Below are 26,003 nucleotides of genomic sequence, written 5' to 3'. Positions count from 1 at the left end.
CTCAGTGGCAGAATGGGGTCATCTAACTATTAAGTTCATTGCACTGCCTCTTAGGTTCACACAGAAGAAAAACAAGTCTGCAAATTGAAGATTTCAGAAACAAATGGCAGACTGAAGGGAATCTGCTAAGATGAATGTTTTGAAGGTTCCCTGAGTCTTATCAACAATAGGAACTATGATCTGGTAGTCCTGGAAGCTTCACCTGAAGACTCGCTTTTACCTTTCAGTACTGGAGTACCAGACCATTCCTGTCCTTATATACATTCTCTCCCATTCCCTCGTCTCATCCACCTATTATAAATAGAGTTCTATCTAAGGAAAGATCTCTTTCCTTCTTCTTGAGTAGTTAGGAAATTGTTTCTGATCAGGATCTGGTCTCTAAGAAAGTATTCACAACTCCTATCTTATATGGACATGCAATACTAGGAATATTAGGAAGCACAAAGCAGGTAGTACCTCTTAGGTATTGTAGGGAGATAACTAGATGTCTCAAGGCACTGAGTACTTCCCCAGAGACTTACTAGCTATCTAACCTAAGCAAATCAGCCTCTCTGCCTCAATTTCTACCTCAATACTACCACAACCTGGGGTTGTTCGGCGTATCAAAGAAGATAATACCAGTGAAATATTTTGCAAACATTAAAGTACTAGTACTAAATGCTATTATTTATCACCATTATCATTATCTTCATCATCATATTTTGACTTCCCTAGGACTCTGTTGGAGGGCTTTCTCAGGGTTAACATTAATCCATTAATAGCTATTCATTGGCGCTAGTAATTTAGTCAGTTCTGAGTCTACTTTACTTTAGCTCAAACCCCTCCATCTTGTTTACCAGCATAACAAGAAAAATTTTATCAAAAATTTATCAAATAAATACTTGACTGAAGATCAAGTATCTTTGTCTCTGGCACTCCTGCTCTCATTCCCTATTTCCCATTTTAAGAGATCTGTATTATAAATCGGACAAAAAAATCTGGCAGAAAAACTATCTCTGACACTTGAGGTACACTATAACTCTTCCTTTCTAAAACAATCTAGAATTCCCAACTTTTTTTTTTAACTCATCCCACTTTAAAAAAAAAAAAAAATCACAATAATTTCACTCACCCTGCCCCTAACCACATAATGGCTGATCTCCTAGAGATGAACTTACTTAGCTAATCTAATTTCAGAAAGTAGATTAAAGTCATTCCCAGACCACTTTTCCCATATTTCCCTGAGCTATGATTAAGTATTATAGGATCTTTAGGATGAGTGGATTTTATTCTAGTTTCTTTCATTGGCTCCATGAGAAACAACCCTTAAAGAGTAGAATGGAGAGCAAGCCTAAACTGGGAAAAGGCTGTAGTCTAAGGAGAAGAGAGTCGCCAGAGAGCAGGTGTTCTGAGCAATGATGATGTCAACTTTCACAATGACAAACGGAAAAAATTTTTGTTTTCTGCTCTTAGCTGTCAAACCATCTGAAGGAAGACAGGAAGACCTCACCAGGATTTCTAAAATACTGTTTGATCCTGCCAACAAATAAGAACATAGGGAAATTCTTATTTGCTATCCTAAGGAGTTTTTTAATTTTGTTCCATAAATTTCTTATGGCTCTTATCAACTTTGTAACTCTAGGATACCTACCAGAGCAACTTCTTAGACTCATAGAATGGTAGAAATAAAGAAGAGATGTCCAAGGGGACGTCACTTCCCCAAGGCCACATAACTAATTAGTGGCAGTGCAAGGCTTCCCAATTCCCTTCTGCACTACATATGCTAGAGTTGGACCAGGCAGGAGTACCAGGGGTTATGGGGAACCTCCACTATAGCCCATGGTAACCAGAGATCTTTTGGCCAGGAACCATTTCCTGGAAGAGAAGCTGGAGGGGATGAGATGGGCACTTAGATGAAAGGCCTTTTGGGGGGAGAAAAGGGGGGAAAGGGAGGAGAGATGAAGAGAGAGCCAGAGAGAGAGAGAGAAAGAGAATATCTGTCTGAGGGCAAATAGAAAAAAATCCAAGATAACAAGAAATAAGCCAGAATTCCCAAGATATCAGAGAAATTGAAATTTAGAAAAAGTCAAGTGAAGGTACCATCAGATGGGTAGACAAAGCTGGTCTAAAAGCTTATGCCACATTCCAATTCCAATAGACTTGTGATGGATAGTGCCATTCTCATCCAAAAAACGGACTATGGAAACTGAATATGGATCAAAGCATATTTTCCTCCTTTTATTTTTGTTGTTGTTTCCTTGTTTTTTTTTTCCTTTTTGATCTGATTTTTCTTGCACCACATGACAAATATACAAATATGTTTAGAAGAATTTCACATGGTTAACCTATACAGGATAGCTTACTGTCTTGGGAAGGGGAGCAGGGAGAGGGAAAAAAATTTGGAACACATGTTACAGAGGCATTTAGGAGCAGACCTGGATCAGGCCATGGAAGGAAGAGGCTAAAGGATCTAGGGAGGAGGAGGAGGAAAAAAAAGGAGGAGGAGAAAAGCTCTGAAGCTGTCTCCAGGTACTTGAAAACCTGTCATATAGAAGGTGAATTAGCCTTGTATTGCTTTGGCACCAAGGGAAGTACTGAGAATAGCCTGTAGAAATGGATATGGCAAAGAAGTAAATTAACTTTGCTATGAACAGGCATGTGAGGGAGCAGGTTCCAAAAGGCTTGAAGCCTATTGTTAAAATTTCAGTGTGAGTATTTATATCTTGGAATAGCAAATGCTTTAAGTCAGGACTTGATATTATTTCTTTTAATTGCCTATATTTGAGAAAGTGATGGAGAAAAAGTTAATATTGCAGATTAGACTTAAAAGTGAGTCTTGTGCTCTGAAGAGTTAGTTTTTAGACATTTACCAGCAAACTCCTGGATATAAGGGAATACTTTCCTAACAATTGGATCAATGCAATAAGGCAATGTCATGTATGCTATACCAGGAGTGCTTATATGAGGTGTGAAACTGAACTAAATAATCTCTGAATTTTCTTCAAGTCCTGAGATTCTATAATTCCATGAAACCCTCCTAAGACAACTTATTTGTAGAACCAGGGAAGACAAAGGATATACTTGAGGTTAAAAGAATTGAGCGGTAGGGGCAGCCAGATAGAGCATCAACCCTGAAGTCAGAAGTTCAAATCCAATACTTAATACTTCCTAGCTTGTGACCCTGGACAAGTCACTTAACCTCAATTGCCTTAGGGGGGAAAAATAATTGAATGTTAACCTTCTTAAACAGAACACCTCATCATTCAAGAGTGACACAATTAGAAAATAGCAAGTCTCATAGCATTAGATAAAAGTTTTGACATCTATAATACAGACAGCTTCCCAGTATGCATCAATACACACACATTCAATGACATACTCCCTCTGTCTCGGTCTCGCCTACTCTTGCATGAGAATACTCAAAGGAACTATGATTTTTGTCAGCATGGGGGAAACTTCCTCCATCAAAGCAGGGCAGATTCAAAACACTTCTATGCTTAATGAGCCTGAAGCCCAGGGTGACCCGTTCCCTAAACTTCAATCTCTCCTTTCTTCACTTGGTCCTTCCCTGAAGCTTTTTTCCCCAAGTCTTTTCCATCCTAAATTTAAAAAAAAATTAATTTGACCTAATGATTCCAACTAGCTTTAAATCTATTATCTTTTCATCTCACTCATGACTAATCTTGAGAAAGCTGTTTAGACAAAGTGCCTCTACTTCTCTCACCTCTACAACTGATTTCTAACCAAATGGTTTAACTGAAACAGATCTTTTCAAAGCTAGCAATGATCTCTTAATTGTCAAATCTAATGGTCTCCTTTCAATATTAATCCTTTTTGGCCTCTGCCACCTTTGAAACTGTCGCTCCTGAATACTCTCACTTTCCTAGATATTTCCTGACATGGCCCTGTCTTTAGCCTCCACTTACTGTCTGACCACCCTTCAGTCTTCCTTTCTAGCATATCTATGCCATACCCACTAAGGATGGATGTTTCTTCAAGGCTCCGTTCTGGCCTTCTCCTTTTTTTCCCTCTCTGTAATTCTTCACTTAGTGATCTCATCAGCTCTCTTGGGTTCAATTATCATCTCTATGCAGGTGTTTCTCACATCAATGTAACCAGCTCTAGTTTCTCTGCGGAGCCTTCTTCTGTGTCACCAACTGCCATTTTTACATCTCAAACTGGATATCCCCAAAGGCAAAAAACTCAACATATTCAAAACAGAACTCATTATCTTTACCAAAAAACATCCCTTCTTCTGAACTTTCCTACTGTCAAGGGCACCATTATTCTCTACTTAGCCAAGTGCATAAACTTAGTCATAGCATCCTCAACTCACTCAACATAGTTAACCTGTTGCCAAATATTATTTTAAAATATATTTTCACCATTTCTGTTCATGTATGAAGTCCCTTCTTTCCATTCACATAGCCACTATCATTGTTCAAGCCATCTACCTCATGTACCTCTACCCTGAGGTACAAAAGGCACAAAAGATATAAAAATATCCTTTCATTGGTCTAATCTCTTGATGCTCCAATTCTTTCTCTACTCAGCTGTCAAAGTAACTTAACTAAACCACGTTATTTTCTTATTTACCAAATGCCAGTGGCTCCCTATGACCTGCTGGATCACATATAAAACCTTTGCAATCTATCCCTGTCATCCCTTTCCAGTATTATTACATTTGATTCCTTCCTATACACTGCATACACTGACCTTCTTAGCACCCTTTAAATGCACTGTTTTTTCCCAACTCAGTGCCTCTGTACCAGCTGTTCCCCATAATTAGAATGCCCTCCTTCACCTCAGCCTCTTAAGATTTCCTCAAGATTCACTGAACAGAACCAGGAGAACATGGTACACAGTAACAGCAAGATTATATGATGATCAATTATAATAGACTTAGCTCTTCTCAGCAACTACAATGACCTAAGAAAACTCCAATAGATTTGGGATGGAAAACGTCATCCACATCCAAAGGGAGAACTATGGAGACTGAATGTGGATCAAAGCATTTTCACTTATTGCTTTGTTTTGTTGTTGTTGCTTGCTTGCTTGCTTTTTCTTTCTTATGTTTTTTTTTGCACAATATGACAAATATAGAAATATGTTTAAAAGTATTATTTATGTATAACCTATATCAGATGCTATCTTGGGGAGAGAGGAGATAAGGGAGGGAGAGTAAATTTTAGAACACAAAATCTTACAAAAATGAATGTTGAAAACTATCTTTACATGTATTTGGAAAAATAAAATACTACGGAGGAACAAGAAAGAGAATGTAAGCTCCAGGTGGGTAGAAAATATTTTCTTGTTTGTATTTGTATTTAAGGCACTTAGCACAGTACACATAGTAAGTGTTTGGTAAATGTTTATTCACTGTTGAAAAAAACTTAGCTCAGATTCTACCTTCTTTAGGAGGCTTTCCCAAGTCCCTCATTATTAGTTCTTTCCCTTTGAAATTTCCTCCCTATTATAATATATATCTCCTATACCTCTCTATTACCTATATACATTCTATACCTTCCTATTATCATATATATAAAACATATAACCTGCTATTTGTATGCTATCTTCCAACCAGAAAGTAAGTTCCTTAAGCTTGATTTTGCCTTTCTTTGTGTGTCTCACATTTATATGGTACCTGCCACATAAGTGCTTAAATGTTGTTGGGTAAGACCCAAAGGCTGGCTTTGTAATCAGACCTTCCTTTCTCCAAACCTAGGGATTCATCTCCTCCCGGATTTATCTAGGCTACGTCATCTTCTGATCCTTCACAGGTCCAAAAATATTATCTCAGAGAATTCTTCTACATGTAGGTAGAAGAAGACGGCATGAACCCTACAGCAGTCACTCATCAAGGTTCAGTGATTCTTCTAAAGGAAGCACCTTTAAACCACAAACTGTCTTTGTTGCTCTGGGCTCATCTACAAAAGCAGCATTTGGCCAAGCAACCCTTTGAAGTGAGAGGAGGAGCTGAAGGTCTGGTGAGAGAGTTCCAACTTCTCTCCTCCCCCATCCCGTACACTTTATTCTTCACTTTGCAATATAAGTTAAGCACATTGTGATCCTTAAAGAGTTCTTTAAATGTTGGCTGCTACTATTATTGTTACCAACTTTGAATTTGAGTTACCCCAGAAATTACCCAAAATATGACTGACCATAAGCCTTCCTAGGAATCCTGAAGTGATCCTACCACAGAGGGGACTCTCCATGTACTTCCCCCTGGCCAGAATGGGATCTCAAACTTTCAGTTTAACTTGTGGTCAATCAGTTATGGTGCAAGAATAGGTAGCTGGGAATTAGCAGGGGAATAGGCAATTGGGAATCCCCCTATTTTTGTCCAAAGTTCCCTCCAGCATCAATTAGACCCTGGACTGGAAAAAGGGTTCTTTTTGCTTATATGAAGGATGGGAAAGGAACCATACATACTGTGATTTTGCTGGCCTGGTTTAGTGCCTCTACCCAATCCTTCAGGTCTTTCTGGTCATTGGCTTGCAGGAAATAACGCTGAGAAAGGGCGTTGATGACTGCAAACAGACAGGCAACAAGACAAAAAGAAAATAAACTCCCAATCAGCATTCAGGCGACAAATAGAGGCATCAATGAACAAAAACCCATCTTTGAGATGAGGTTACATGGGCTCCATAATGCAGACCAGACAAATTTCCATGACATAGGCCATTCTGGAGAGTGCTCAGGGAGAAAAAAAAGCTATTACTACTCTTTTTTCTGCTCTAAAAATATATCTTACTTCACCAGGAAAATGCCTACTACTCCACTTCCCCGATATGCTGATTTTCATCTTGAAGGTGATCAATAAGACACACCCTTGGATTCCTTTTCTAATAGTAGTAATGGATTTATGGTACATCCCCTTTATCTTAATCAGTATCCCTTATTATAAGTGACATATAGACAAGGAATGGTTAGAATACAATCAGTTGTGAAATAGAGTAGTGCCTCAGATTCTTGTTTCCTTTTAATGATCTTTTCATTTACATTACTATAGTGATTGTTCAATATTCAATACTGGATGTTAAACCATTCAAAGTGGGTAAGGGAGAGCTAATTAATTTCCTTTATAAAACTTCAATCATCTGTGATTCCTTCAATATGAGTTCACTCTCCTCTACTAAATGATGTGTGATCCCTCCATGCTTTGGTAAATATGGTGGCCAATCTGCTGGAGATGAGACTCTTTGGACTGGTCTGAAAGCTTTTTTCAACTTGGTAGGAAATGCCAGGAGTTTATAGGGTTCTGGTACAGCAATCATGAACCCATGGTTATCTCAGTGCCACAGTGCAGCACCCATTCTAGCCAGGCTTTAGTGACTGTGAATTATAGGGATAGGAAAATCCCATGTGATAGATACAGACTCCAGAGCCACAAGACAAACAGCAGGAATACTGGCTGCTATCTTTAATCACAGCTTTAAAGTAGGAAGGGACTGAGTAATCATTCAGTCCAAGCCCTTCCTTTAATTTTTTTGTTTCAGACCCTTCTTGTTGCAGATATAAAACTGAGATCTGGAGATCTACCTAGGTAGTAAGTAGAAGAATCAAGATTCCAACCCAAATCCTGAGGCTAAATCCAGCAATTGTTTTCTCCACTCTTCTCTGCTGCCTCCTCCATGCCATCTGTTAAAATGCTGTTCACATAGTGAGCTTCTAATATACCATGTCAATGCTGGTAGATAACTAATAACTGATATCCTTCTAAGTTGGCTAGATCAATAACCATCATTTAACAACAATGGTTTCCAACTTGCCAACAAAGAAATCTTGTAAATGAATATCCCTTGAGCACCTGAGGTCCCACATTAAAACCCCTGGAAACATACATACATACATATGGTATGTATGTATATATTTTGTAGTCATTTCAGAAGTGTCTGGTCAACTCTTTGTGACCCATGTGGGGTTTTCTGGACAAATATACTGGAGTGGTTGGCCATTTCCTTCTCCAGTGCATTTTCCATATAAGGAAACTAAGGCAAAAAGGATTAAGTGACCTGCCCAGGGTCACATAGCTGGTAAGTATCCAAGGCCAAATTTGAACTCAAATCTTCCTGATTCCAGGCCCAGTACTCTATCTACTATACCACCTAGCTGCCCCATCTGTGTGCATACTATTGATATAATACTCTGCATAACATAGATATTTTATTTCTAATTTTTTAGTGTCAGGAGGATTGAAATAGCAATGTGATTTTTCTCTAGTCTCTATGATTATCTGAAGGGAGGTATACTTGAGAGATCAGAAAAACCTGGGCTCAAATTCTGTCACTAATATTAGTTGTATTATCATAGGTGAATCATAATTTCTCTCAAATCTTAGACAATGCTTATAATTCCTCATTCATAGAGTTGTTACATGGCTCCAATGAGATAAGGTGCTCTCTGTGAAACACTTAGCTAACTTGTAAAGGTCAGTTATTGGTATCATTATCTCTTTAGACTCAAGATATTCTGCTGTGACAGCAGTCAGTGTCTCTCTCTCTCCCTCCCTCTATATTTCTCCTCTCCCTCTCCCTCTCCCTCTCTCTGTCTCTCATTTCTCCTCCCTCTCTCTCTTATTTCTCCTCTCTCTCTCTCTCTCTTTCACACACACACATACACACACACACACACACACACACACACACACACACACATACACGTGTCCGTCTGTCTCTCCCTTTCTCTCCATCTCCCTTTTCCCCTCTCTCCTTCCCCTCCTGCCCCCTTTTCTGAGATCAGAGACATGAAACAATCTTTGTCACTCATTAGCTGTGTGACTTTGCACTGCCTGTCTCCAAGCCTCAGGTTCCACAGAGTAAAATTGGACTAAATGATTTTGAGAGTATCTTTCAGTTTATACAGTCTATGGAGATCCCTCAGACAAACTCATCTGATTTGTCATATGGTCACAGGACAGTTACTATGCAGGAAGCAATTGTGAGAACCAACAAAATTCTCTTTCCCTAGAGCAGGATACTACTTACCAAAGCAAAATGGAGTTTTTGGTTTCTGTTTTGGAGTGGCTATATTCACCTAAAAACAAAAAATAGCGAGATTTATACACATTATATAATGTATACATATACATATATATCACATAATATATAATATTGATATATATATGATATGTATAAAACACATGAACAGAGAAAGAAATAGAAAAAGAAAAAGATGGAGACAGAAAAAGATGGAAAGAGAGGAAGACAGAGAAGATGGAGGGAGGGAAAGAGAGAAAGCTACAAAGACAGAGAAAGAGAGAAAAATGAAGACAGAGAAATGGAGACAGAGAAAAGAAGGAAGGTGGGAGAGAAAAAGAGAGACAGAGAGACAGATCCAGAGACAGAAATGGAAACAGATATAAAACTAGAGGTGGAGAAAGAAGAGGGAGAAAGAGAGGGAGAGAGAATGAAAGAGAATATGGACATCTATCAGTATCTTGAAAAGAAATTTCAAGTTTCTGAGGCCCACCAAGACTCTGGCCTCCAACATCCATATTGGCTACACCTATGCTTATTAATATGTGAGCCCCACCCATCAAGTTCCAATATAATCAAGGGATGAAGGAAGCAGCCCATCATCACTTTTCCTCCCTTCTCCACCCAATTAGGTTAGCTCTCTTGACATGGGTCTTGACCAAGCATTTGAGGTATTTTAAAGTAATTATATTCTATGCAAACATCAGGATCTCCTTGCCACATTTCCAGTTCTGGCCATACATGGAGCAGCCAAGAATCCTACTGGCTAAGAAAACAAACTGGCCAGGGTCTGAGGGCTCCTGTTACCACATGTGCATACCCTGAAGCTCTCACAGTCAACAGCCAGTCCTCTCACTTTTTATTTAAAGCAGAAAGTGTTCACTCACTTGTTCTTACCCACAGCCTCTGCTTGGTTCCATAGATGGCTGATTCCATCTCTAATTTGAAAATAGAGATTGTTTCATTTTTTGTGCTCATACGCTCAACACCTGGCAGTGCCTGGCACAGAGCAAGCACTTAATTTGTGCATGTTGCTCAATTGAGTAGAGTGAGGACAACTTTCTGCCTCTGTCATGTCTCCTTTCTGGCTGGCTTCCTGACTTCCTGACAGAATGCTCAATTTCCTCATTGATAAAATGGAAATGATCATATTCTTACTACCTATCTCACAGGATCATCACAGACTTATCATTTTTGTCTGTCTAGCTGAAACTTTTGGTAACTTGCTTGACCCAATGGATTACTCCCTTATGTTACAGTGTATAATAGAAAAAGGCCTGGAAATAAAATCAAGAGAACTCAGTTCAGTTTAAACCTCAGCTCTACTACTTGTTATCTGTGTGATCTTGGACAAGACACTTCCTTAGTCTGGGGTTCAGTTTCCTCATATGTAAAATGAAGCAAACTTGGACTAGTTGCTTTAAGCCTAGATTTTAATGGTATTCTCAGATTCCACCTGCCTGTTTGGTTAGAAACCAATGCTTGCTGCCTTCTCCAGTGGCCTGTGACATCTGTTTGTTGCTTGGTTACCAATTTACATTCTCAGCCTTGGCTCTCCAAGTACAGGGCAACAAGTTTTTATCTTTTGATCCAAATATGAGATTGAGACTAGTCCATATTTTCAATGGAAAAGGTCAAGACCTGACTTCTAATTTCTAACATTTGTTTGCCTCTGATTCACCAGGATCCCAGGAAACTACCATTTTCATGATGCTCTAACAGCAAATGGAATTTCTTAGGCTGTCCAACTCATTAGCCAAAATGCAGTATGAGATTGAACCAACATGAGACTTATGGGGGATCACTAGAGAGCAAAGATGTCAAATGCATGTACCACAAGCCACAGCTCACAATCTACCTGAGTGTATCCTGAATTAGATTAAAATGTAATTGGTAAATAATTAACAAAATAAAGAAAATTTAAATAAAACAGAAATAATACTACATGTGTTTTTTTGTAAGTCAATATGCAACCTACTGGGATCCTTATAGTATATGGTTTAGTGGCTCCCATTTCAATTTGAATTAGACATATGGAAATAGAAGACTGATACTTTCACTCAAGAACATGATCCTCTTCATAAGCAGTTGTATTTTTTAAGGTTACCCTGCAAGGTCACCTGCCTGTGGGGAGGAGGGCTTTGGGGAGAGATGTGGGAAATGGGTGGGGTTCCCCTACAGTATGAAATAGAAATAGCCACTCTATAGCTGAGCAGGCAATCTAGAGCACACTCATATCAGATGGAAACCCAGACCACATAAAGGAACAAACTTTTCTATGCATGTTGCTGTAAAAGCCTGCTCCTCCTAGTCAGTCTCAGGCAGGAAGTAGATCTGGGATTGCCCCAGAGAAGACAGTACCATCCTAAGATCTGTGATGAGGCTGTGGAGGAGCTGTGCATGGGCATTTTGGTTCCAGCTCTGTCATGGTTAATTTGGCTGACTCCACTCAACAGAATCAGCCTCAAAAGCAGATAAAGTACAAAATCATAGATAAGAGTGCAGAGAGATAAAAATTTTTTCCCTGAAGCCATACAGCTATCATAAGGATTCCTTTCAGTTTGGTGCCAATTTCACTATGCCAAGCTGCTTCCAGAGGTTACCCACATGTTATTTGAAGGGCACTAAGCAGCCCATAGACCTCAAAATATCTCTCTCACTGCTGTCCTAGTGCCTTCCTTTAAGAATTATCTTCCTGGAAATCTTCAACATAAAGAAGATCCAACTCACTTCCAGTTGATCAATGATGGACAGGGGTAGCTGCACCCAGAGAAAAAACACTGGGAGGGGAATGAAAATTGTTAGCACTAATATCTGTCTGCCCAGGTTGCATGTACCTTCGGATTCTAATGTTTATTGTGCAACAAGAAAATGATATTCGCACACATGTATTGTACCTAGACTATATTGTAACACATGTAAAATGTATGGTATTGCCTGTCGTCGGGGGGAGGGAATAGAGGGAGGGGGGGTAATTTGGAAAAATGAATACAAGGGATAATATTATAAAATATATATATATATATATATATATATATATATATATATATATATATATATATATATATATATAAAAAGAATTATCTTCCAAAGTAAAAGTATGAGTAAAACCTTAACTATTAAGGATCAGTTAACAGTCTGAGGAGTGGGAATGAAAATGGGAATTGATTAACAGTTAATGGAAGCCAAGATACTCACTGTAATTAGCCCTAGGGAAGATCTATAAAGGGAGGCAGAGTAAACAAGCAAGAGGAAGGAGACACTGAAAAAAATGTCAAAGGCAGATTTCCATTATTTAGAAAGATCACTAGGTTTGAGTAACTAAGTGAAGATGGGTGACAGAGAAAGACTGAAGCATTGCTAGAATTAGTCCAGAGGCAAGCAGGGAAGGGCACTGATGGAAATAAATTCAATCTTATAGTATCACACCTTGGGGAGAGGTCATGGGTAGCTTCACCTTGTTGCATCCAACCAGAAATCCTAGTTACGCCATACCATCTTTGCTGAATCCCTTTTGGTGTTATAGCCCACTATGCAAGCTCATGGTATCTTTCCTTTTCCCTCCCATGCCACATGAGATCTCTCCTCTCATCCCCTTCATGATATTTTTCTCCTTAAGTGCCAATCAACTCTTTTAGGATGCTAAACTCCTCTATTGATTTAGCCTGCCAGCTAAGGGCATACTCTCTAACCTCATAGGCAGTTCCCTTTCTCCTGGTTAATTGTGAATTTCACTAGGGAACTTGTCTTTTCCATTGTTAATTGTTATATGCTCTCCCAATTTTATTTCATTTTTACCATTCCTGGTGTTTATTGTATCCCTTCATTTTGTTTGTAACCTCTTCCCTTAAATAAATCTACCTTTTGCCAAAGAGAATGACTATTGTGAATTCTTCACATGATTGAACCCCAAGATTTGGTGATTGCATCAATCTCAACATTTGGTCCTGAACCTCAATCACATCATTTGGGGCCAAAATTGCTCTCCCAGGGAAAAGGACCCACATGTGCAAAAATGTTTGTGTCAGATCTTTTTGTAGTGGCAAGAAACTGGAAACTGAATGGATGCCCATCAGTTGAGAATGGTCATGGTATATGAATGTTATGGAATATCATTGTTATGTAAGAAACGATCAGGAGGATGATTTCAGAGAAGTCTGGAGAGACTTACATGAACTGACACAAAGTGAAATGAGCAGAACCAGGAGATCATTATACATAGCAACAAGAAGACTATACGATGATCAATTCTGATGGACGTGGCCCTCTTCAACAAGATGATTGAAGCCAGTTCCAATGGCCTTATGTTGAAGAGAGCAATCTACATCCAGAGAGAGGACTGTGGGAACTGTGTGGATTACATCATAGCATTTCACTTTTTTTTGTTATTGTGTGAATGCAATTGGTTTTCTTTCATTTTTTTTTTCTTTTTGATTTGATTTTTCTCGTGTGGCAAGATAATTGTATAAAAATGTATGCCTACATTGGATTTAACATACACACACACACACACATGTATTGACTCTTGCAAAACCTTCTGTTTCAACTTTTCCCCACCTCCCCCCAACCCCCTCTTCTAAATGGCAGGTAGACCAATACATGTTAAATATGTTAAAGTATATGTTAAATACAATGCATGTATACATATTTAAACAGTTATTTTGCTGCACAAGAAAAATCGGATTTAGAAATAAGGTAAAAATAACCTGTGAAGGAAAACAAAAATGCAAGCAGACAATTACAGAAGGGGTGAAAATGCTATTTAACATATATTTTTTACCAGGTTTAACATATATTGGATTACTTGCCATCAAGGGAAGGGGGTGAGGTTTTGTAAAAAGAGGGAAATTGGAACACAAGATTTTGCAAGGATTAATGTTGAAAAATTATCTATGCAAATATTTTGAAAATTAATAAGGTTTAATAAAAAATTAAGAAAAAAAATTGCTCTCTTGATTTAAATCATGTCATCTCTGCTGACACCAGGGCCAAGACGCAGTTGCATTGCCTGTGCACGGAACTGGGCCATAGTCCTGGGTCTGTTTCAGGGCAAAGAGGAGTTCTAGCACACCAAAACTTAGGGCCAGAGGGGAAGGGAGACCCTCATTATAGTCCCAGGGTACAAAAGAGTACTTGCAGTTATAGACCAGCGCACAGTACAGAAGAATTATAAACACATCTTTCTCTAAATCATTCTACCTCAGAAGAACTGAAAAATTACTTCTATTTAGGTGAAGCTTGGTACAGGGGTAAAGTGCCCCTTCAGAAATAGAACCCCACTTTAACATAGCATTAAAAGTTAAGAAATAGGCTGGTAAATTTGAGGGGATACAGAAACCAAATTATGGATTTAAAAATGGGAGGAAAGGAAAATTGGATGAGGATTTAGTTTCCATAGAGTTATGAAAATTGAATCAATAAAGAGATATGAAACTTAATTAAGAAAAATGAAATCAAAGAAATGGGAGACTAACTAGGACCTGGTACAAAGAATGTAATGAAGGATAAGGGTTTTAGATTTGAAAAGGAACCTTCTGAACTTGGGCCCCATTCCCTTCTCTGGTTCTTATATGTGTTGTCTTCCCCCATAAGAATGTAAGTTCCTTGAGGGCAGACTTTTTATTGACTTATGTTTGTTTTTCCTAGGGTTTGTTTGGCACATAATAAAACAATACAATCAAAGATGGAGAATTAGAATAGGCGATAGTTATGAGATGTAATGAGGGGTAGAGATCAACACTTTCGCTTCTGTAACATGCAATTAATGGGGAATCAGAGGAGGGATTTGCACTGCAAGATAGTGCAGGATATTTGTAGTTTCAAAAAATATATCTACTAGCCTAGATACTTACTTCTGCTGGAATATAAAATAAAATCCAGAAGGAAGGCAGGAAGGAAGACAGGAAGGCAGGAAGGAAAATAAATAAGCTGGAAAATGAGCAAATAGCAGGAAAAAAAAAAAAAAGCCAACCCTGACTATAGAAAGTTACTGTGATGACAGGAAAGATCAAAACACAAACTCAGAAGACAACAAAATCAAAATGCCTATATCCAAAGCCTCAAAGAAAACTATGAATTGGCCCCAGATCATGGAAGAGCTCAAAAAGGATTTTAAAAATCAAGAGCAGTCAAGGAAAATTGGGAAGATAAATGAGAGTGATGAAATAAAATTACTTAAAAAAAAAAAAAAAGAGTCAATAGTTTGGTAAAGAAGGCACACACACACACACACACACACACACACAAACCTGGAAAAAAAACAAACCTTAAAAAACAGAATAGGCCAAATGTTAAAGAAGGCACAAAAATCCAATAAAGAAAGGAATGTCTTGAAAAACAGAGTTGGCTAAATGGGGAAAAAATGTGCAAAAATTTATTTAAGAGAACTCCATAAACAAGCAAAATAGTCAAGTAGAAAAAAGAAGTACAAAAGTCCACTGAAGAAAAAAATCCTTAAAAAGTATAATTGGCCAAATGGAAAAAGAAAGTAAAAAAGGTCATTAAAGAAAATAATTCCTTAAAAATTAGCATTGCAAACTAATGATCATGAAACATCAAAAAACAATCAAACAAAATCAGAAGAATTTTTAAAAATAAAAGAAAATGTGAAATATCTCAATGAAAAAAAAAAAATAACTCACATGGAAAATAGATCCAGGAGAGATCATAATAATAAGATAAATAAGAATTATTGGACTATCTGAAAGCCATTTTTTAAAAAGAGCCTAGGCATCATCTTTCAAGAAATTATCAAGGAAAATTTCCCTTATAATCTAGAACCAGAGGATAAAATAGAAATTTAAAGAATCTACTGATCAACTCCTGAAAGAGATCCCAAAATGAAAACACCCAGGAATATTGTAGCCAAATTCCAGAGTTCCCAAGTCAAGGAGAAAATTTTACAAATAGTCAAAATGAAATTCAAATATTGTATACCCAGTCAGGCTAACACAAGATTTGGCCGTTTCTACACTAAAAGATCAGAAGGCTTGGAATATAATATACTGGAGGGCAAAAGAACTAGGATTACAACCAAGAATCACCTACCCAGAAAAACAGAATATAATCTTTCAGGAGGAAAATGGATATTCAATGAAATCAAGGACTTTTAAGCATTCATGATAAAAAGATCAGAGCTAAATAGAAAATTGGACTTTTTAAATACAAGACTCTAGAGAAATGTAAAAAGGTAAACAGGAAAGGGAAAAACATGTTTAAATTGTTTTCCATTCTTACATGGAAAGATAATGTTTCTAACGCTTTCTCATTATAAAGTCATTTAGGAGTTTATATAAACAGAGAGCAAGTGTTAGTTGAATATAAAGGGGACAAAACAAAAAAAAATTAAATTAAATTAAAGGATGTGGGAGGAACACATTAGGGAAAAGAAAAAGGAAGAGGTAGAATGGGGTAAATTATCACACATAAAAGAGGCCAGAAAAAAAGTTTAATAGTGGAGGGGAAAAATATGGGAAATAAGGGGCAGTGACTGAACCTTACTCTCATCAGAATTGGCTCAAAGATGGAATACATTTACTTGGGTAAAGAAATCTATATTATCCTGTAGGATAGTAGGAGGGGAAGGGGATAAAAGTAGTGGGTGTGTGATAAAAGGGAGGACAGATTGCTGGGGAGTAGTCAGAAGGAAGACACTTGAGGAGGGATAGAGTGAAAAGAGAGATAAATAGAATAAACGGGGAAAATACAGTTAGCAAGAATAGTTGTGGTTTAAAAAAAATTGAAACTAGTTTCTCTGATAAAGGCCTCATTTTTCAAATATATAGAGAACTCAATAAAATTTATTTTAAAAATAAAAACCATTCTATAGCTCATAAATGATTAAAAGATACAAACTTTTTTTTAGATGAAAAAAATCATATCTATCTATAGCCATATTAAAAAAAAAACACCTCACTATATATTGGAGAAAAGCTAATTAAAATAATTCTGAATTACTACCACATACCTATTAAGCTGGCTAATAGGACACAAAAAGAAAATGACACATGATGGAGGGCATGTGGGGAAAATGAGATATTAATACACTGTTGTTAGAGTTATGAGCTCATCCAACCACTCTGTAGAGCAATTTGGAACTATGCCCAAAAGGTATAAAACCATGCAACCTAACAATACCATTACTAACTCTGTATCCCAAAAAAGACAAACAATAAAAAAGAAAAAGGACATATTTAAAATATTTATAGCATCTCTTTTTTGGGAGGGCAAACAATTGGAAACTGAAAGGATGCCCATCAATGGGAGATTGGCTGAATAAATTGTGGTATATGATTATAATGGAAGACTATTGTTCTATAAGAAATGATGAGCAGCATGCTCTCAGAAAAACCTGGCAAGACTTCCATGAGCTGATGCAAAGTGACATATACTGTGTACAAAGTATCTGCAATATTATAAAATGATCAGCTGTGAATGACATAACTATTCTTAGCAATACAATGATCTAAGACTCCACTGGAGGATTTATGATTTTTAAAAATGCTATCCATTCCCAGAAAAAGAACTGATGGTATCTGACTTAAGATTAAAGCACACTTTTTTTTTTTTTTCTGGAGGGTTTTTTGGGGGAAGGAGTCTATGTTTTCTTTTACAACATGACTTATGGAAATATTTAAATGACTGCATATGTGCTTGCATTCTCAATGAGGAGGGGTGGAAAGGAAGGAAGAGAATTTGGAACTCAAAGTTTTAAAAACTAAATTTGTTTTTACATATAACTAGAAAAAAATAAAATAATTTGAAGTATGAAAAAAAAAAAAGAAATGAGAAAGATGTTCTCAGAAAAACCTGGAAAGACTTACATGAACTGATGCTAAATGAAATAAGCAGAACCAGGAGAACAATGTACACAGTAAAATCAGTGTTGTATGATGAATTACCATGAATTATTTAGCTATTCTCAGTAATACAATGATTCAAGATAACTCTGAAGGACTTAGGATAAAAGATGTTGTCCATATTCAGAGACAGAACTGGTAGATCCTAAAGGCAAATTGAAGATACATTTTTCTTTATTTTTCTTGTGTGTGTTTTTTTCTATGTTTTCTTTTGCAGAATGACTTACATGAAAATGTATTTTGCATGAATACACATGTATAATCTATGTCAAATTGCTTACCTTCTCAGTTCAGAGAGGGAAGGGAAAAAGAGAAGAGAATTTAGAACTGAATATTTGAAAAAAAAAAGGTAAAAATTATTTTCACACTTAATTGAGAAATAAAAAAATTAAATTCCAAAATAAATCCCACATTCTTAAAAAAAATAAAATAATAAAAAAGGGGGGCAGAAAAACAACTTCTTTCTGAAAACATCCTATGATCCAGCAGCTGTGAGTTTCCTCCTATTCAGGGCTCATATGTTGCTGTTCAGTCATTCAAATTGTGTCCATCTCTTTGTGACCCTATTTGAGTTTGGTTTTGTTTTTTTCTCAATAGTATGTTATTTTTCCAAAAACATGTAAAGATGTTTTTCAAAATTCACTTTTGTAATTCTTTGAGTTTCAACTTTTTTTTTTATCTCTTCTTTACCTCCCCGTTCCCCAAGACAGCAAGCAATTTGATTTAGGTTAAATATGTGCATTAACTTGGGGGTTTCTTGGTGAAGATACTGAATAACTTGCCATTTAAGCAAATAGTGATTTATCCAGAACCACACAGCTAGAAAGGCCAGATTTAAAACATGAAGCTTAAGTCTTCCTGATTCCAGGCCTGGCACTCTATCCATGTAGTTGTCCCTTTACTTAAGTAAATATCCTTTACTCAAGGATATTTTCTAGGACCCAGAAAACAAAAGTTATAGGCTTTTCTTCTTTTGAAGGGTTGAAGGCTTACATGTAGATATTCAAAACCAGAACACAAAACAGGGAATTTATAACAATGATGAGGTTGACTGGACAAGATGCCTTCTAAGATCTTTTCCAGGACTAAATCCCGTGATCCTGAACTTTTTCCTTCCTCAAAGACTGAATGATTTGTTCATTGATTATGATGGATCAAAGAGTTTTATGCCTTCCTTCAAGCCCTCAAGTAATGCTTGTGGAGTTTGGAATAATCTCATAGGAGGCATTCTTGCCTGATCTCCCCCCCCCTCAATATGTTTCCCTTTAAATGCACATACAGTGCATGGAGGGAGTTAGGGGTAGTGGGTAGAAGGCCTAGGGAGCTTCTGTTCACTTTGTGGTTGGCCACAAACCGCAGTTCTAACCATGATGGGGTACATACTGCAGATGGTATTTTTGTCTCCCCTCCCCTGAGCTCATTATCTCTTCCTTCTATCTGTATCTCTACCAGACACGGCCCTGAACCTTTCTTTTGTGACCTTCTACTCATCTCCAATCACTTAACTCCATGTTTTCTGCCTACCTGTATGCTTCATAGCTGATCTAGTACTGATAGGAAGCCCTCTTCCCTTTAGGCCCCATGAATCCATTTGTTTTTCTCTGTGTGTCTCTGTTTTTCTATCTCTCTGGCTCCCTGTCTGTCTGCTTTCTCTCTAACTCAGGTCTCTTTGCCAGACAAGCTAAGACCAAGAACTGAACATAAAAGCTGACATGCTCGTTACAGGAATGACTAAGTGATCTGAGGCAAGTCTCAGTCTCTGAGAATGAGCGCTGAGCCTTTTGGGTGAGTTGGAGGGGGGGTTTGAGGACTTCCAGAGTCCCTCTTGCATTAGGTCAGGAGCTGCTCAGTTCCTCTTCAAGTACACAAGAGTTCCTCTTTCTGGGTCGCTGATAAATTCCCCTAGCATGACTGGTCAGCATAGGTACTTGCCACAGCACAGGGCCTCTTAAAAATGCTTCACTGATTTAAGTTCCTCAGTACCAAAGAGATATGACTATTTAGCTCTTTGGATGAATTGAATTCAGTTACTAATCTGCGTGCCCGCCTCTAACTATGCCTTTTCTAATACCTAGGGTGCCTCAACTTGCTCTTCAAAGCTAAACCCACTCCAAATGATTTGTCAAATACCTGAAAAAGCCTAGTTCATGGGATGTGATCTTCAGTTTGAATTTGCTATATAAGAGATAATTTCTTTTTTCCTTCTTTTTTTTTTAAATTTCAATTAAAGTGTTGTTATTCCTCATATAAACACTCATCTTTAGAAGAGCTAGGGTCTGGACCAGATTAGCAAGACAAATATTAAGAAATTGAACCTCCACCATCACCTTTCCATCAACTTCAATTGAGAAGCTCTAAGGTCCAAAGTGGAGCCAGGAACAGGAGAAAGCATCTCCTAAAACAATCTCAGACTGAAATTTGGTCAAAGATGGAATGGGGCTGAAAGGGAAAAGCTGATCTTAGGGTTGCCCATCAAAGAATTTGCTAAATTAAACCTAAGCCTGTGCATTTATCCTTTTGTCAGCAGCAAAACATCATCACCACATATGACCATTCTAAAGAAGGAGAATGTCTGCTCCCACCCATCCTCATTCCCCAAAGTCTGCCACTCTCAGAGGACTCAGAGCATCAGAGTCATAGAATTTTTGACCAAATTTAGATCTCAAAACCTACTTAGAGGGCATGAGTTCCCAGAGCTCCAGAATACGTTACCTTGGAGATGTAGGTCAATGGCAAAGATCCAACAGCTCCTGCTCCAATTGCCAGGTTCTGAAAGAGAGTGTTAGGGAAGCTTTAGAATTGCTTGATTTGGAGAAGAGGTAGTTGTAGCTCCCTCCAAACGTTGAGCAAGAGACCTAATTGCTGTCCTCTGTCAACCCCCAGGCATGGTCCTATGCTTCCCCCCCCCCAAAAAAAGAAGGGGGGGCAATGGGATAGAAAGGGAAGAGTATTCAATTTGAAGTTGGAGAAGCTGTGCTCCAATTCTAGTTGTGCTACTTCACTATGCTATTTGTGTGACTTTGGATAAGTCATTTTTCTCTCTATTGAAGGGCTCAGTTTCTTCTTTAAAATGGGACAGAATTGGAACCAGTAGAGGTTGAGGTTCAGAATTTCCCTTAATTTGTCAATACAGCTATATTCCAACTTAAACAAATACCTTCTATGAAAATATAAATAAAATTACTTTTTAACCTACAGTGTAGAAGAGTGGATTGAGAAAATAATGCTGAAGTTAGAATATATTATGACAAATAATAGCTGGATGACTCTGGGCAAATCACTTATGTTTCTAATACATGTTAGCTCATTTGAATTTCATAAAAACCCTGAGGTAGATACTATTATTATTCACATTTTACAGATGGAGGAAAATGAACTTGATAAAGGTAAAGTTAAGCTGCCAAGGGTAAAGCCAGGATTTGAACTTAAGTCTTCCTAACTTCAAAATCCAACACTAACCACTATACTATCTATCTTATTACTTACTTACTTACTATTATACAACCTAGGTTAGAGGGCAAAGCATTCAGTAAATCTTACTTCATAATTCATAATAAAGTCCCTGGATCCTGTTTGCACTGAGAATATTCACAGGGTATGAGCAAATATGGAAGAAAGTCATTAACATTATTACAGCACCAAGGGTGAAAGTTCTGTTGATGTCTTTTGCATGTTGTGCAGCTGACTAAAAAGCTCTGGGTTATACTCCCAAAACTTACTATTGAGTAATGATGGAACCTTGGTCAAATCTTTTAATCTCTTCTTATCTATAAAAGGAAGAGGGCTGGACTTGAAGACCACTACCATGGTTTTCATATCTAAAGATTTATAATTGTATACATCTCTAATAAAATATATGCACTTCTGATATGATACATGCACAGAGAATTTTTTTTCTATGTAAATTGTTGTTGATATGTTCATGTAAGACAAAATCATTGTATGTTTACTGTAGCTTGACCAAAAAAGACCAGGAAAATCGGCTAAGTCTTCAAAGTCCAGAAGAAAATGGTGTTTCTTGTTTTAATTTTGTTTTTGTTTTTGCCAGAGGGCAAAGTAACTACAAGCCTAAACTCCACTTTTACTGAAGGTGTGGATTTAAGATTCTCCATTAGAAGCAACTCAGATGAAGCAATGAAGCCCAGAGACCAAAAATAATTTGCCTAATGTCCCATAGGTAATTAGAGGCAGAAAAAGAATTGGAATCCAAATCTCCTGACTTTATCACATACTCATCAATCCTTAGAGTATTTGAGGAGCAGATTTTTCCATACCTGAAATCACTGTCAACTACTGGCATTTACTTCAGTGAACACCTATCTGGAACCTTGTAAGGGGCTACAGGAATATCTATCTTTATATAATAGCTTTATTCCTGAAAATATGTTACATAATTTAAATATCTATAAATTTAATCCTGGTTATTTACCAGGTTATTTAAAACAAAATTAGACTTTTTTGTAAAGTAAAAATTAATTTTTTTGGGAGGGGAAGAGTTTAGGCATGGAGAAAAGACTTGGACCCATGATTTTACCCATGTAGGAAAATCCTAAATAGGCACATCACTACATAATTTCAGATCATGCTCTTCTCTATTATTTATACCTACAGGTTAAGCCTTAAAGAAAGTCACAATTTTTCGCAAACTCATTAGAATTCTTAAAACAAAGGAGGCAGAAATTTAAATAATTACTTTAAAAATGATATTGTAAGTGAAATATTTTTTAAAAAGAGCTATGGAAGAGAGATTTGGAAACAAAATTAGCAGCTTAGCACAAAAGATTCCAACCCTTACCCATGTAATAAATTCTGAAAATTAGAATAAAGAGAATTTATTGACTATGAGAAAACAAGTAATATTCAAGTCAAATGTTGGGAGGCAGGAAATAGAAGAAAAGGTAGAGTGTCAGTTGACCAAAATAACTGAAAAGAGAGAAAAAGTTTAGACAGACATCATATTTTAGGAAATCATGAAAGAAAACTACCTGGATATATTAGAACCCAGATGGCAAGTAAAAATAGAAAGAATACAAGAGTCACCTCCCAAAACAAACTCTCAAATGAAAACTACTGGAAATGTCACAGTTAAAATCCACAGCTTCTAGTTCAAAGAAAAAATATTGCACATAGAAAGAATGCAACTGTGGAACCACAGAAAATTATGAGATTTAGCAGCTACCACTATAAAGCAAAGGAGAGCATGAAGTTAAATATTCTAAATGGAAAAAAAAAAATAGGTATATAGGCTTAAAATCAAGACTATCTCATTCAGCAAAACTGAGTATAAATCCTAGAAGAAAAAACTGACTGTGAAAGAGAATTTCCAAACATTCCTAATGAAAAGACTAGAGTTGAGTAGAAACTTCAAAACACAAATATTAGAAAGGTAAATTCAAGCAAGGAGTCAGAAAGACTTTTGAATCAAGAAGACCTTAGTTTAAATCCCGTTTCATGTATTATAGGACTCTGGATAAGTCACTTTACTGTTGTTTGCCTCAATTTTCTCATCTATAAAATGGGAATGATAATAACACATACTCCCTAAGGCTATTGTGAGGATAACAGGAAATAATGATTATAAAGCACTTTATAAACCTTAAAGCACCATATAATGCTAGTTGTTATTTATTAATAGTGAATTAATAATGAAATATTTGCATTCTAATTAGTGGGGAAAATATAAGCATTCCTTGAGGACTGTAATGTTAACAAGATTTAAAGAAGAAGGCAAAGAAAATAAAAGGCCTGGGAAAAAATTTTGTTAGGCTTTGATCTTTAAAGAAAAAAGAAAATGGACATGTGGGGTGGGGGACCTTAGGGAAAAAGAGGCAAAGATAATGTATCTTATATGATCAGGAATACAACTAAAAATCTACATCCAGTGCTTAGCCCAGTACCTGGCACATGGAAGGAGCTTAATAAATGTTTGGAAATTTGTTGATTAATTATACAAATGAGGAAAGAGAAAGAATATTCAGAGAAGGGGAACTTTACTGTGAAATGATGCAAAATGAATTAAATAGTTCCAAGAGCACAATTAATACAACATTGTAAAAATGAATAGTTTTGAAAGAATTAAGTTTAACAAAGCAATAATTAACCATGAATCCAGAGGCCTGCTGAATTAGAATGCTGTCCACCTACTGACAAATATGTGATAGACTAAATATGCAGAGTGAGATTGTATTTTTGGGCATGGCCACTGTGGGGATATGTTTTGCTTGATTATGTATATTTGTTGAGGGGAAGTTTGTTGATCTGTTCCTCTTTCTTTCCTCCTTCCCTTCCTCCTTTCCTCCCTCCTTCTCCCCTTCCCCCTTCCTTCCTTCCTCCTTCTCCCCTTTCTCCCTCCTTTCCTTCCTTCTTCCCTCCCTTTCTCCATTCCCTCCCTCTCTCCTTCCTTCTTCTTCTTCTTCTTCTTCTTTTTTTTTTTTTTTTTTTTTGGCTTGGAGAATGGAAAATGTGAAGTAGAAAGGATAAATGTTTGTTAATGGGGGTGGTGGGGGAAGAAAAATAATTTGGCAACATTTGGTGAATGAATTTGAAAGAGGACAGGCTGGATACAGAAAGACTAGTTAGGAAATTATAACAGTATTCTAGGCAAAAGATGGGGCCTTGACCAAACTATGTGAATGAAAAAAAAGGAGAAGAAGTCTTCCTAACATCTTTATAGTGGTGATAACTTGAAGGCTGCAGGATGGTAGACTCCTTAATAAGATTAGGGAAATTGGATAAAGTTGGAGGACTGATAGGAGAGGAGTGGGATAATTACTTGTTTTTGGAAATGTTGAATTAGAGATTCTTATTAGATATCCAGATAGGTAGGAAGGGAGGAAGCAAGGAAAGGAGCTCAGGAGAACAATGAGGACTGCAGAATTAAACTTCCAAGTCATCTGAATAAAGATAACACCTGAATCCATGGGATTCATTGGTAAAATAAATTTAAAAAGAGAGAGGGACCAGGTGAGGTAAAAGTATGCTGGTAAATGTTTAAGGAGAAAAGGGAGAAAAACTTGTTTGTGCACAGACAAGCAACAAAATAATAAAGAAAACCCTGGATCCTATTTCTTCTGGGCAGAAATGTGGCACATTAGCTAGAGTACTGATCATACACATTCAGGAAGACATATTTATAGGTTCAATTCCAGCCTCATATACTTCCTAGCTGTGTGACCTTGGACAAATCATACAGAGAGGTACAACATGCAATCAAATATATATAAAGCAAGCTATATACAGAATAAATAGGAAATAATTAACAGAGGGGAGGCAGCAAATTAAGGAGAAGTATAGTGAGTTTGTGTAAGGTTTTGAAAGTCAAATATAGGAAACTGAACTTGATTCAATATTTAAAATGTTTGAACAGTAGAATGACATGGCTGACTCTATGCACATGGAATATTATTCTGATAGTAACATAATGAATGAGAAAGAGAAGAAAATCTGCTAAGATGGTAGAGTGGCAATAAAGTCCTATACTAAGGTAAGAGCAGTGAGATTGGAATGTAGGGGATGGGTATGAGAGAGATTAATGGAGACAAAATTGACAGGACATACTAAAGGCTATGAAAGATAAGAAATAAGGGGAATTTCACAATAAGATTAAAAACATGTGAAACAGAGTAAATGGCGGTACCATAGACAGAGATAGACATAGGTTCATTTGAAGGAACTGGAGTTTAAGTAGAGAAAGAGAAAACTTGTGTGGAAATAATAGCCAACTTCAAGCCTTTGAAAGGCTACCATATGAAAAGAAATGGACTCATTTTGTTTGGTTGCAAAGAGCAGAACTAGAAACAATAAAATCAAGTTGCAGGGAGCAGATTTTGACTTGAGAGGGAAGAATAGGGAATAATAAGTTCAGGTTTGGATATGTTGAGTTTTAGATGTTTGTGGAATTTCTAGTTTGAGATCTCCAATAAACAACTGGAGATGTGAGACTGGAGTTCAAAAGAGAGGTTTGGGCTGGACAAATAGATCTGAGAATCATCACTACTGAGATGACAATTGACTCTCTGGGATCCGGTGAGATAATCAAGTAAAATAGTATAGAAGGAGTAAAAAAAGAAAGCACAAAACAGTATCTTGGGAAACATCCATAGTTAATGGGATTAACCCATAAAGCTTTGAATTAAAAGCAAACAAGACTGAACTTTACTCAGCAGGGCAATGTTTGAACAGGGAAATT

The 26,003-nt window shown here is 37.0% G+C and overlaps 1 protein-coding gene across 1 annotated transcript in view; it reads right to left on the bottom strand.

The window, feature by feature from the left end:
• PLEKHA2 (pleckstrin homology domain containing A2) overlaps positions 1-26,003 on the bottom strand; it is a 120,513-nt gene that overhangs the window by 20,547 nt on the left and 73,963 nt on the right. The window contains exons 3-5 of the mRNA XM_074287298.1: positions 20,528-20,584; positions 8,967-9,015; positions 6,412-6,509 (exon numbers count right to left, since the gene is read on the bottom strand). Of these exons, the coding sequence (XP_074143399.1) occupies positions 6,412-6,509; positions 8,967-9,015; positions 20,528-20,584 (204 nt within the window). The remainder of the gene's footprint in view (positions 1-6,411; positions 6,510-8,966; positions 9,016-20,527; positions 20,585-26,003) is intronic.

The sequence above is a fragment of the Sminthopsis crassicaudata genome, chromosome 2 (assembly GCF_048593235.1).
Source record: "Sminthopsis crassicaudata isolate SCR6 chromosome 2, ASM4859323v1, whole genome shotgun sequence".
NCBI lineage: Eukaryota > Metazoa > Chordata > Mammalia > Dasyuromorphia > Dasyuridae > Sminthopsis > Sminthopsis crassicaudata.
The sequence above is the reverse complement of the archived record's forward strand: the minus strand, read 5'-3'. Positions and strand labels throughout refer to the sequence as shown.